Source organism: Alligator sinensis, unplaced genomic scaffold (genome assembly GCF_000455745.1).
Source record: "Alligator sinensis unplaced genomic scaffold, ASM45574v1 scaffold4_1, whole genome shotgun sequence".
In the NCBI taxonomy this organism is placed as follows: Eukaryota; Metazoa; Chordata; order Crocodylia; family Alligatoridae; genus Alligator; species Alligator sinensis.
In genome coordinates, this window is record NW_005841887.1 from 896,750 (window position 1) to 911,156 (window position 14,407).

Consider the following 14,407-nt stretch of genomic DNA (forward strand, 5'->3'; position numbering starts at 1 on the left):
CACACACACACACACACACACACACACACACACATACACACCTATCTATCTATAGATCTGTAGATCTATCTATAGATAGATAGATAAGAAATGCAAAACTCTAGAACTCTTGGTTCAGAGATACTTTTTATTAGATCACCTAAGAAATTGCAAAAAAATACATCCCTCACACACACACACACACACACACACACACACACACATACACACGCACACGTGTGTATTATGATGAGAGGAGGGTTGGTGGCATATTTAAAGAACCTGCAGTACTTGCTGAAGCATCACAAACAGCTAAAATATGTAGAAGCCAAGGCTTCTCGTGATATGCATTTAATTTGATTCTTAAAATCTTAAATAAATGAACAGTGTTTCAGGGTATAAAATAAAGAGCTGGGATTTAATTTTCAGTAGTTCTTAAGTCCTGTTTTCAAACAGAGAGCAGGATACTTAGAGGTACTTAGGAGTAGAATGCCATTGACGGTCAGTGGGACTTGGGGTCCTACGTCATGTTGGTGCTCTTGAAAATTTTACATTTGATCCCACTGCCACTGGAACCAATTGAAGTAGAATCAGTCTTCTTCTGCAGGAGAAGTCTCAGATCATACAACTTGGTATGAACTTTTTCTAGGAAACAGAAGCCAAGGAGGCAGGTTTTCAGCTACATGGGGCAAAAGAAAATTGAGCAACAGGGCAAAGAAACTTCCAAGGAACTTAATAAAAAATCCACTTTGCAAACAAGAAATGAGAAATCCCATGTCATTAGCAATTCAGCACAAAAGTGATGACAATACTATTTCAGTAACCTTGTTAATGAAAAGCATTATCTTTATTTAATGCCTCCATTTAATGACAATTAAGCTTTGAGTTAAACATCAGTAATTATTAATGATGCTTGTGGTTTGGCTACATAACCAAGTCAAGTCTGGTGTTTATTAAAGCATTTTGTTGTACATCGTAGTTCTCCCCCAAAATAAGTAAAAATAAAACTGCACATGGGCTTGGGTGTGCACACACACGCACTTACATTCACTGGATGCAAATCCACTTCAAAAAGTGGTTTGGGAAAAATGAAAGCTTAAAAATGGTAAACAAACTAGGAACATTACTGAGCAACATTGCAGCTCACTTCATCTTACCTTGTTTACACATTTATGCTACTTATTTGTGGGTGGCACACAGCCCCGCATTGGAAGTTACAACACCAAGTTATAGGTGTTCCTACACACATTGCAACCAATTAATGGAAAATCTCGGATTAACATGGAAGAGCATCCAAAATGTTTCACCTTTTGGAAGCACAAGTAGTATCCCTCACTCCCTACCTCTTTGCTTCCATACCCAGTGGTGGATTAGATTTATTGAGGCCCTGAGAAAACAGAAAATTGCAGGCCCTACACCAGGCAAGGGCAGGTTCCCTCTGTGCCTGCCAGGGGGCTGCGGCTGTGCCTACCTGGTCTCCTCAGCACATCTGGGGCAAGCCAGGCGGGGGGCATGAGTGCCACTGAGATGAAGGCAGCCCTGGCCCCAGCCTGCCCCCACCCAGTGGGTGTTGTGCAGCCAGAGCTGGAGTCCTTCAGTACGATGGGATGGGTCAGGGCTGGAGCTGGCTGGGGTTGGGGGCACAAGCTTGCCCCACTACCCACCCACCCCTCTGCCAGTGTGGGTTTTGTGGGTGGGGCAAGATGGGGCTGTCCCATCCTGTCCCAGTGGTGCTGGTGCCAGTGGCCACCAGATGACAGGGAGTGGGAGCAGGACACCCATGGGGCTCCCTGGCATCAGATGGCCACAGGAAGCTGCTGCCACTTGCAGGGAGCCCCACACCCACCCCAACCTCTGGCCCTGGCCCAGGCTCTAGAATTTAAATTCTAGAATTATAATATTATTTTTACCATAAATTTTCATAAGGATAGCGATAGACAGCTACTGTTTCCAGTGCTGAAGCTATGATTTGCTAATTTAACAGTTCCCTCTGCAATGCTTACACCCAGAAGACAGTAGTTACTCGTGACAACAATCCCATGTTGTTAAATGGGACAACTCAAAGGCCTAATCACTATTGGGGAGTAGGGGTGAGAGTTATAGATATAAGTTGCATGTAGGAAATTAAATGAAAGTTTTATTTTTCAATATGGATGATCTAAACCAGTGGCAGGAACTCCTTCTGAACCTTTTTTGAATTAAAAATGAAATTAATAGAGTTTTTTATACAATTGTCACACCTGTTTATTTCCCACACGAGTCAGAAGCTGAAGTGTGGAAAGGCCATTCTTGCAGCATTTATGTAAGCAGGAGGAACTCTCATTAAAAATGTGCATAATCTTACATGAAATACTCCCACCCTAAGAACTGGTCCTTAAACACTTGAGTACCTTCACACACGTGTACCAATTGTTTGCAGTCAGTTGAGCCTATCCATGTTCATGTCTGTTGTAAATATCAGGCCCTAATCTTCTAGAAATTCAGCTGAACTGGTCCTCTAATCTTTGTAGCCTATCCCTGGTACAAATATGCAGGCATCACTTTCTCCTGTTCTACATCAGTGGTTGATACCCTTCTGTGTTATTAGAGAAATGCAATTTCCAAAGGGAATTTCTGTGGATATTCCAGTCAGGCAGCTTTTAAAGACCAGACAACACTTCTAAATTTCCTTAAAATGAGTGAAACTGAAAGCATTGAAACTGAAAGCAAAAATGAATGAAAATGAAAGCACATTAGCATTATTAGTGCTTTAAAAGCTTTGTTTCAAGAATTTTTTCCTGACCCCCAAATAGTTTTGCCCTTTTATGAAAAGAAAAAGATGTGGCAGCATGTCTTGGACTGTTTTCTGCTTTTCCGGGACTCCATAGGAAACTTCCAGTGAATCCTGTGACTTGCATTGTAAGGAGAAGTTCACCAAGATAGGACGGGAAGGCAGGGGAGCTGGCAGCATCTTCCCAGCATCCCTTCAGTATCCTGAGTTAGTATTTTATCTCTGCCTTTGCCTGGGTTCTCCTGCGTCTTGTTGCAACAAGAGGAATTTCCTCCACACTGGGACCCACGCTGACCTGTGCCTCGTGGAGGCATGATCAGCGTGGGTCCTGGTGGTGGGGTGGGGAGAAACCTGGGAATTCCCGTGCTCCTACGCTGCCTCTTGACTTCTCACCAGGACCCACACTAACCTGTGCTTCACATGGAGTCATTGGTTAGCATTAATCCTGGCATGGGGCAGTGCAGAAGCACAGGAGTCAGGTAATCCCTGGTGCCCGGTGCCTTCATGTGGGAACCCACGCTGACCTGTGCCTCCACCTGAAGTACAGGCTAGTGTGGGTTCCAGCATGGGATAGGGTATCTGGGGAATCCCAAGAGCCCCATGCCTTCTTGCCAAAACCCACACCAGCCTGTGCTTTAAGTGGAGGCATGGGTACAGGCACAAGGTGCCAGGGATTCATCAGCTCCCATGCCTCCACGCTGTTGCTCACCAGGACTTGAGTCCATGTGAGGTGCAGGTCACTGAAGGACCTGATGTGGGATAGCAAGGGGCCTGGAGAATCCCCAGCAAGGGAAACACATCACCCATTGTCCTGCATTGGGCAGAAGGGGCGATGTTTATGTCACCCCGTAAAGCAGATCAGCTGCGATGGGACATGTCCTTACACAACTGATCTCTTTCAGTTCAGTGATGTCTACTGACCAATGCGGTGAGTTTTGGATTATATGCAGATGAAGGATGCCATCTACTTTTCTTTCCTCTCATCACCCAGATAATTAATTCACTTTAAGAAGGCCCCACTTTGGCTGTTCTGCTTTTGCAGTCTTAGAGAAGTGGGGAATAAGGACATGTATTCTCTGGCTGGCCATTAGCATCTATATATCCAAACACTGGATCCTTGGGTTGATTATTTTTATACACTGGGATTATATTGGGTCTTTGACTGACCATCATGGAACATCTCTAATTGTGCTGTCTTGGGTTGTATGTGTGCTACAGATGCTCATGGTTCTGAAAGCTTTATTTTGATCACCGTGGCATATATTTTTCCTTGATCCACATGCATCAGTATGATAAAAAGTTAATATAAAGATTCCCAGTTAGAGTTATGGGGACAGTAAATTACTGTGCATTGCTAAATTTTTGGTCATTGAATGTCATTCTATAGATAGTACAAGATGAGTCCTGTTAGGTTTGATCTATATTGTTGTGTGCGCAGCTGATATGACTGAGCATTACACAAGACAATACAGGAGTTCATCATCGTTTTCAGTTGAAGATCACTTTAAAGGATTTTCTAGCTATGACAGACAGAAATATTTAAATGCCTTTATTTTTGAATCTCTTTAGCTGTCATTTTCCCACTAACTTTAAAGCTCCTCCTTTCTTCTTTTCAAAGGCAGGTCAAACAAACCCAACAGTAAAGCTGTTTGTAGTCAATCTTTATGGACCAACCCATACACTTGAACTCATGCCACCTGACAGCTTCAAATCAAGGTATTCATTTTGATTGTTTTATGAAACTCATGTTTACTGTAATGAAGGCATCATTGGGTCTACCCCCCCCGCCCCCGCCTTTATACAACAACAGTTTCTATTCACTGAAAGCCTCTTGATCTGTGTTCCCAGGGCTAAACTTTATTGATGAATATGAGAATAGACCACAATAGAATAGAACTTAATGGATTGGCACCCATAGTAGGAGTCTTGCTGTCAGTGCCATAACAGTAAAGTTTGGTGCCCAGCGCAAAACCCACAGTGGCAGCCCATCCTTGCCCCATGCACAGATCCAGGGGCAGATGTTCATCTTGCCCCATGCACAGATCCATGTTCACCTGGGAGCGCACATAGAGGCAGAAGACACCCTTCCCCCATCCACGCACCCCCCCCCCCCCCCCCCCCAAAAAAATGAGCCTCTCGTGGCTCCATCCTGCACCCTGCCCCAGCTGGGCAGTGCCTATTGGTGCCCCTTTGCTTCAGCACATAGGGTGGTTGCCTCACTGCCCTGGGCACCAAAGCAAAACGGGGGGAGCAAGGGTGGACTGCTATGGCACTCCCCCTTGCTACGGCACTGCTTATTGTCTGGAATTTGCTCCTTTTTAAGGTCCTCTAGAGCCCAAGTTGATTTTAAACATATTTATGTATTACGCTGGTATTTATAATGCAGGGAGTTAGTATCCTAGAGCTATGATAGACATTGTGAACACAGATTTAGTTTTGAAGTTGTTGTACAGTTCAATAGTGCTGTTTGTTTGCCATGTACTGTCTTGCTGGAAATAGCTGTTGCTTTCAGTTTTTATAATGATAGGTATTTAGTGATATATAATATAGATATTTAGTGATAGGTATTCTTTTAGATAAATAGCATAAATGCACTTCAGCCAGGATGACTTCTAAATTTGAAACAGGAAATGATGGGCTCTTCAAATACATTTCACTATAAGGAATTTTTTATATCTGCAGCATCTTAATCTGTCACATTCAGTAAGATCATGTGGGTTAAGCTGTGATCCTGTCAGATCACATAGGCTAAGCTGCACTGAGCTGTGTTACTATTTGGTTGAGACATGGGTGGTGTGTGGGAGCAAGCAGGAGCTTTAGGAAATTTGGAGATGGCTTAATAGGTAGGATACCCCTTCCCCTCTGACTCTGTACTGAACTAATATGTTAGGTACAGACATTCAAAAGGCCCAAGGAGGAATCAATCTAAGTTACTCAAGTTTTGATAAGCAGCGTAGTTTAGACTGGTAGCGAACAGAACACATATCTACCCTTTGGGGTTGGAAAGCATGCAGGCTGCCTATTGCAGACTGGCTTCCGCCATTGTTAGCACAAGCTATATGTGCTGAACTTCTGTTCTGTTATGGGTTTAGACCAGTTTCCAATCACCTATACTGGTAAAAATGTAATGTCTGTGCCTGGCTATAATGACAGCGTGGTGCTACCAGGGATTGACCTACTGTAGTTTCCATCTTTTGCATAAGACACACAGTTGAGTGCCTGGCCTCATGTGCTCATATAAGATCCCTTAGAACTTTTTTAATAGTAGGAGAGCTTTAATCCCACTGCTAAACATATTGCAATCTGTGCAATTCTGTTCTGCCTGCCTACATTCCCACTGAGGTTTCAATTGAATATATTTCTCTGAAACTCATGCCCTATATATTGTTACTTGGTGATGTTACGCAAATACTATGTACCACTCCAGAACTGGCTGCATTTTGAAGGGAAGAAAAATGTTTAGTATCTATCTCTTCCCTATCTTTTAGAACATTTTAGGTCATAATGAAAAACTTGAATTAGTTTTATATCCCCAGTAAAAGGTGGTATATAACAATTACAAAGCTACCTGTAGCTCAACCCAGGGAATACTTTTTGTTGCTTGCACAGTTCCTGCAGAGCCTCAAAAGGTTTAAAGTAATTAACTGCCCTCCAGAATGGCCCTGGTGTTCATTCTATGGGTTTGATTCACCACTTTGTTATACCTGCATTACATTGGAATAATTGTATTGCCATCGATTGATTTACACCAGCTTAATATTGCAGTAAGTTAGTAGGAAGTTGGCCCAGTAAATTATGGATACTGGCATGCATATTTACTGACTACTTTATGAAAATTGAATTAATTTGAATAGATTTTGTTTCTTGAAAAAAAAATGCTTTCTCTCTGAAAAAATGAGGCCCTTCATAAAAGATATGAGCATGTAATAATGTCTCCTGCTGTTTGCTAACCCTTCATTAATGGAAGTGCTACCACATTCTATAAAAGAGGCTCCCTGTTCAAAACAATAAAACCACCTGGAGAAAAATAAAATGCATTAAAATGGTTCTTTAAAAGTCAGAAGACCAGAGAAAGTGCAACTGTAGAAATCTTAATGGGTAAAAAAATAAAAAATGAAAGCACATAAACTTGTTGGTTTCCCTGTGGGCTCTGTAAATTCATTCTAACTCCCTAGGTATTGTTTTCCTTAGATTAAAAATGGAATCAAAAGAATGAATATTGATAGTTTTAAGTCTTGTTTTCTGTCCTGAGCCTTAAGGCTGGTAACAGTTGAATTTGTGTCTGAAGCTAAAAGACTTGTTCCCCAGAGTTTGGGTCTTCGGTGAAGAGCTTGTTGCAGCTTTAATAGGAATAATGTTCATTTTTCTCTGCTTTTTTATTTATTTTTTTGGTATACCGGTAGTTATAAGGTAAAAAATTAAATAAAATAAAAATCTGGTTGTTACATCATGCAAGCCTAAGCAAAGCTATTCAAGCCTAGAAAAAAAAATCAATTTCTACTTTAATTTTACCTATTACAATATAATGCCTTAGTTACAGAAAATAGAAACTTCAAATAAAGATGAACCAAACCTCATTAGACACTTGTGACCTGCAACTGTGGCTGAGTCTTGATATGTACACATAAAGAATGTGGAAACATGAGAGAACAACCCTTGGGACAAGCCTTGTATAGAGCTGAAGTCAGAAGGGATCTTTAGTGATTCTAACTTGTTTTAATTTCCTTCCTTCGAAAATCAGTTTTTCAGCCTAGTCTCTTCAGGAAGTAACACAGTGGCAGAACAGTTAGGATGTTTCAGTACAGGCCAGGGCTTGCTCTGGTCTCGTGCAAATGGTGAGCCTCGAATGACCCAACTGGAAACAGATACCTGGTTGCTCACGTTGCAGGAGCACCCCAGCTGCAGCTCCCCAAGGCCCCCAGAACCCCAGATCAGGCTGCTGGGGCCAGCACAGTTACTGGGCCCAGCCTCCCCTTCGCTGCCTGGGGCAGCATGCTGCATGCCACAGCACACGTGGCATGGGTGTTCCCTGTGGACAAGGTGTGCCATTGCTACTCATTCTCAGGGAAATGGATGTTCCCGCTCATGGGGACATGCCCATTGCATACTGTTAGCTCCAGAAACTGCTGTGCTTTAACTATGCTTACCCAATGACCTCCATGGGTTCAGGTAGACCTTTAACTAGACTATAATTAGGATGACGTTATGCGGAAGGGTAATGGGAGTTTGTTTGTTTTTAATAGCTAAGTATGGGGACAGCTTTTGGCCTTGCTTTCTGTAGAATATCCAAAACAGCAATTGTTTGAAAATAGAGTTTGTGCTTACAGCAGCCACTTTCAGTGTCATGGGTGAAGTCCACTCCTGTTCCCAGAAGCCTCGCGATTCTCCTCTGCTCCCTTCATGTCGGAAATTAGATCAGATACCATAGTCCAACTGATTCAAACTCAGTGTAAGGACTGTCGTTCATCAGTCACATAGTTTTTTTGGGGGGGTCCCCCATATTTTTTTTTGCTTTTCAGTCCTAAGAGGTCAATGCAGGTAGTAGAAGAAAGCATCTGAGCATGGTATAGAGATCTGTTAACTTAAGATCAAATTCTTAATCAATGCTACACCTCGGTTATCATATAACTTGCAGCTCTGTGAGGAAGGACATCATTTGCAGACAGTCATGTAGAGCAAAATGCCAGTGACAAAGGTTAGAGGACAGTTATAACTGATAATATGGAAACAGGCTACTTTGGAAATTGGAAAGAAGCTACTTTGCTTTTCAAACTCCATGCTAAGCTTTAGGCCTGGCAGCAAGAAAACAAACAAACCCAAATACCTTTTATATGTTAACTCTGAAACACAATATACAAAACCACTAAGGGCCTACTGAATTCATGGCGGAAATAGAGTGCATGGTGGCTCCTTTAATCTTGCGTGTTCCCCCGCATGCACTTCAACCCTTCCCCCCTCTCCCCCCCACTGCTGATTAGCAGGGGACCCCACCACTCCCTCCTGATCAGCAGGGAAGCTAAAACTGTGCTTTTAAACATGGCAACATTTTTGCCTCCCCATCAGTTAGCAGCAAAGACCAGGGTCGTTTGGGGCCCCTCAGTCAATCTGTGGCAGGAGGCAAAAATGACGCCACATTTAAAACCACAGTTTTTTGCCTTCCCGCTGATCAGGAGTGGGCTGCAAGAATGGCCCCTCCATCAGTCAGCGGGGTGGGGGAATGTGGGGGAGCCTGCAAGTTTAAAGGAGCCACAGCATAGCCCCCTTCCACTATGAATTTGGTAGGTCCCTAAAAACCACAAATATCACTATTTAGGAGTAACACTTCATGGGAGGGGCCTTACTCAGTGCAAAGGGGATGTATGTACCATCTAAGTACCTAAGACATTTTGGAGTCATCCCCTGTAAGCAGGTTGGCATGCCTAATGCTTTGTTCCCTTGGAGGGCTTCAGCCAGTCCCCTATACACAAACACAATATTTGCATTAAAAAAAAACAAATAATTGACCAAACAAAATTCTCAGCCCTTCTCGAGGCAGTAGGAAGGGCCCTTTAGCTCAGTACTGGCCCAGTACTCTGGCTTGGCTCCTCTTGCTAGCAAATTTTTCTGGGTTCCAGTCTGCCTTCTGGCTCCAGGCTGTTCCTTCCCCAGCTCACCATCCTCTGCTCTCTTCTCTGGGGCTTTTAACCACTAATAGGATACTCCCTCATTAGATAACTGCCCATAGCTGGGCTTCTACAGCAGGGCTGTCTGCTTCCTCTTAAGGGGCCAGACTACCCTCTTACATTCCTGATTTTCTTTCTTTTTCTCTTAAGCTCAGTGACATACTAGACATGCTGTCTGCTTAGTTCTGTCTTCCCCTGCTGCTTTGGAGCTATTTGAACATTTGTAATAACACTGTATGAAATATCATTAGGATTTTAAATTCCTGATAGAATGTTATATGTCTAAATTTTAATTTTGTATTTGCTTGCCATAGAAGAGGCATAAGTGCACAATGAAAACTCCCTAGACCGAGAACTCACTTGACAAATATCAGCTTCTCTAATTATTTGTATTTTCCCATCAAATTAATATAAAAATATGGAGTTTGCATAAATGCAAATAAAATGTAAAAGCATAGCTAAGTGGCTCCACTACTGCTTTGCTGAGACACTTAAGCTCTTCCACTTTCTAAGTTCAGGATTCATTATGGGTAATTTAGGCAAGAGATTTTTTTTTTTTTTTTTTTATAGCAGCATCTTTACCCAGGGCATGGTTTGGAACAGAAAGCTTTTCATTTGCAATTGGTGATTGGAAGATTTTTTTTATTTTTTTTTTTTAGATAAAGCAGAGGATTTAACATTAAGAAAATTGGATTTTATTCCTAGCTCTGTTTTAAAATTATTATGTGATTGATCAATTCACGCAAGCCTCTGTCCCCTCTGGAAAGTTCTAATAATTACAATCCATACCTCACAGGGTTATTTCAATGGAATAATACCTTATCATTATAGCAAATGTATAGAATATCCTACATAAATACAAACAAATCAACTATCATGCTGGATAGCTATCAGACTATTCCCATATTATACTTTACCTGTGGCTAATTTCCTATGTGAACGATTATTTATTATTTATATTCTGGTAGTCACCGAAAATCCAAACCCAGATTTCAGCCTCATTTTTTCTGGCCACAGTAAAAATACATAATAGGAGACAATCGTGGCTGGAGCAAAATTTGAATCTAAATAGACAGGAAAGATAAAGAATAACAAAGGAGAATATTATTGTCTTATCTTACAGAGCAAATTGAGCCACAAACATAATAAGGGCCTGATATTCAAATGTGTTTAACAGCCACCAACCCTGCTATAGTTAGTGGTAGCGACAGTTGTTCAGTATTCATGAAAATTGGGCTGTAGAAGCCGTTCCTCAAATTAAACATGAAATCTGTGGTAAATCCATCAGTATGTTACCCCAGACTCCCAATCCAGTCTGTAACCAGAAAACCAGCCTCTTTTCAATGTTGTATGATGCAACAAAACCTGAATTGAATGTATTGTGTATTCAACAACAAGAGGAAGGTCATGGAAAATATGGGTCCCTTACTCAATGGGGGAGGCAACCTTGTGACAGATTATGCAAAAAAGGCTGAAGTGCTCAATGCCTTTTTCACCTGTCTGCACAGGAAAGTTCAGCTCCCAGACTACTGCACCTGGCAGCACAGTTTCAGCAGGAGGTGAGCAGTCAACAGTGCCAAAAGAGCAGGTTAGGGACTGTTTAGAAAGTCTGGATCTGTACAAGTCCATGGGGCCAGATGGGATACTCCCAAAGGTGCTGAGGGAGTTGACCAATGTGATTGCAGACCTGCTGGCCATCATCTTTGAAAACTCATGCCAATTGGCAGAGGTCCTGGATGATTGGAAAAGGACAAATATAGTGCCCATCTTTAAGAATGGGATGAAGGAGGATCCAGGGAATTACAGACTCATCAGCCTCACCTCAGTCCCTAGAAGGATCATGGAGAGGTCCTGAAGGAATTCATTGCTAAGTATTTGGAGGAGAAGAAGGTGATTAGGAACAATCAGCATGGATTCACTAAGGGCAATTCGTGCCTGGCCAACCTGATTGCCTTATATGATGAGATGACTGGCTCTGTGGATGTCAGAAGAGCAGTGGATGTCATATACCTTGATGTTAGCAAGGCTTTCGATACCATCTCCCACAACATTCTCACAAGCTAAGGAAGTCCAGCTTGGATGAATGGTTTGTAATGTGGATAGAAAGCTGGCTAGAGCATTGAGCTCAGAGGATAGTAATCAATGGCTTGATGTCTAGGTGGCAGTTGGCATCAAGTGTTACTGCCAGTTTTGTTCAATATTTTCATCAGTGACCTAGAAGATGGGATGAAGTGCACCTTCAGGAAGTGTGCAGATGACATCAAGCTGTGGGGAGTAGTAGATATACTGGAGGGTAGGGCTGGGATTCAAAGACAAATTGGAGGATTGGACCAAAAGAAATCTTATGAGGTTCAATAACAAGTGCTAAGTCCTGCACTTAGGATGAAACAGTCCCATTCATCAGAACAGGCTGGGGACCAACTGGCTAAACAGTGTCTCTGGAGAAAAGGACCTGGGAGTTACAGAGGACAATAAATTGAATATGATCCAACACTGTGCCCTTGTTGTGAAGAAAGCTAATGGTCTACTGGGCTACATTAGTAGGAGTGTTGCTAGCAGATCAAGGGAAGTGATTCTTCCCCTTTATTTGACACTGGCAAGGCCACATGTGGAGTACTGTGTCCACTTTTGGGCCCCCCACTACAGAAAGGATGTGGACAAATTGGAGAGAGTTTAACAAAGGGGAACAAAAATGGTTAGGGAGCTGGGACACTTGACTTACAAGGAGAGGCTGAGGGAATTGGGTTTGTTTAGTCTGGAGAAGAGAAGACTGAGGGAAGATTTAATAGCAGCCTTCAGAAGGGTGATTCAGAAGAGGATGGAACTAGAGTTGTTTTCAGTAGTGGCCAATGACAGAACAAGGAGCAATGGTCTCAAGTTGCAGCAAGGGAAGTTTAGGTTAGATATTAGGAAGAACTTTCTCACTAGGAGGGTAGTAAAACATTAGAACAGATTACCCAGAGAGGTTGTTGAGTCTCCATCCTTGGCGGTTTTGAAGACCCGGGTAGACAAAGACTTGGCTGGGATGATCTAGTTGGGGATGGTCCTACTTTGAGCAAGGAGCTAGACCAGTAATTTCCTGAGGTCCCTTCCAACCCTAATTTTCTATGATTCTATGGTTGTGAAAACGTCATCTCTATTTGCACAGGTTTCAAACATGCACAACATTGTGCTAGTGCTCAAGCATTCATAGAGCACTTATTTATGCATTTAGCAGCATAAATAAGTTATGAATACAATATTTTTAGAAGGGCATTAGTTGGGCAAGACTCTTATGTTTCCCTTGTACAGTAGACAATGAACCAGCAACCTAGCAGAGAATCATAGCTTAGCTTTTTCAAGTAAAGCCCATTGTATTTATGCAACCAAATATACAACAATTAAGAAGTTGCTAAGACAGCATAGCATCACTCCACTGCCTCTACACTTATATAGGTAAAACCTTCCCTCTACTCTAGTAGGCAGATATGTTTCACAACCTGTCCATTACCTCTAAATTAGAACACAATGTCTTTATGATTGGAATTGGAATTTTTCTTGGACAGTTTCCTATTTTAAGGCTCAAAACAGTTTTTCTCAGGCTATTCTAATTTAAATCTAAGTTTCTGCTCTTCAGGCAAATTTAGATTATGAATGTAACTATCCTTCCAGTGTAATTTAATGCAAATCCCTTTTCTTTGTTCAGCTTACTGTCTCTGTTGACTTTGCTAAGCACTTACCATAGCAGGCAGTAAGATAATGCATGTATCTTCTAATTCATAAGCATTCCAAAACTCACAAGTGAGATAGGAGGATCATACGTTTTAAAGTAATAATAAATGTGTTAGCATTTATTATGCTGCAGACATAAACTAGCATATCAATACTAAATTAAAGGTAAAAATTGTACAAAAATAGGAATGTAAATATAAAAAATAATTATAAGTATAAAATGCAGTTAGGACATGGTAAGAAAGGCTGTTCTGCACTGTCTTGTTAGGTTTTGCAGTCTTATAAGACCCTGGTGTAATTTTGCCAAATTCTAGCCATTCAGTCTGCTGGGTGCCTGCGGGCGGGTGCTGCCGGGAAGGGGGTGGGGGAAGCGGGCGCCACTGCCTCAGAGGGAAGTACCATCCCTTATCGCAGCCCGAAGCCCACTCTGCCCGCTGGCAGCTTGCCCTCCCCTCCCCGCCACCCAAGAGGCAGGTAAGTGTGGGGTATGTGCATGACACAGGGGTTTACTTCACCCTAAAAAACCCACCTCTTCAATTTAGGGCCCCCATTTCATCTACACACACCCATATATACTGGCTGTCTGCCTCACAGTAAATCTACTACATCTTTAATTTATGTCAAAATAATTTGGCTAGTTAGACATTGAAGATAGGGGGGAAAAATTATTTTCCTCATATTAAAAAAAAAATTGGTAAATTGTCTTTGACCAGCATGATACAATCACATGCTTTGATTCAAATGAAAAGACCATTTTTAAGGTTGTAGAGTCAGGTACTCAGGAGTTAAGGCATGCCAGAATTAGTATTGCCTGTGCAACTGTGATCATCTCTTTTGAGAGGGTGTGTCGTTTCATGATCACGTAGAATTTTTCCACAGGACAATTCCCCTGCCTCATTCAGTGCAAAAGGCAGTGGGGGTAAATCAGGGATGCATAGTGAGTGATGTGCGGGCCGGGAGCAACCCAAGCCCTTTTCCATGCTGCACACGGGCTGTGGCCAGCAGCCCAGGCACGCCGGGTCGGAGAGGGGAGGCCGTCGAGCTGGAATTAGGCACAAATGCTTAGCGGTAGTTTTAAAGATTGTTTACTTACACCGAGATGGCAGTGGTGTAGGCTGGAAAACTTGCTTGAGTTGCAGTTACAGACAGACAACACAGACGGTCTCGTGGAGGTTGCTAGGCTCCACGGTGCAGAGCTCCGGATGCTCTGGGTGAACGAGCCACCAAAATGGGAATCGTAGATACGTCTTATAAAAGTCGCGCTCGAAGACGGGAAGAGGTGGGC

The 14,407-nt window shown here is 42.4% G+C and overlaps 1 protein-coding gene across 1 annotated transcript in view; it reads left to right on the forward strand.

The window, feature by feature from the left end:
• The window catches only part of DPP10 (dipeptidyl peptidase like 10), a 393,708-nt gene that overhangs the window by 320,457 nt on the left and 58,844 nt on the right, over positions 1-14,407 (forward strand). The window contains exon 10 of the mRNA XM_025196931.1: positions 4,368-4,465. Coding sequence (XP_025052716.1) covers positions 4,368-4,465 — 98 coding nt within the window. The remainder of the gene's footprint in view (positions 1-4,367; positions 4,466-14,407) is intronic.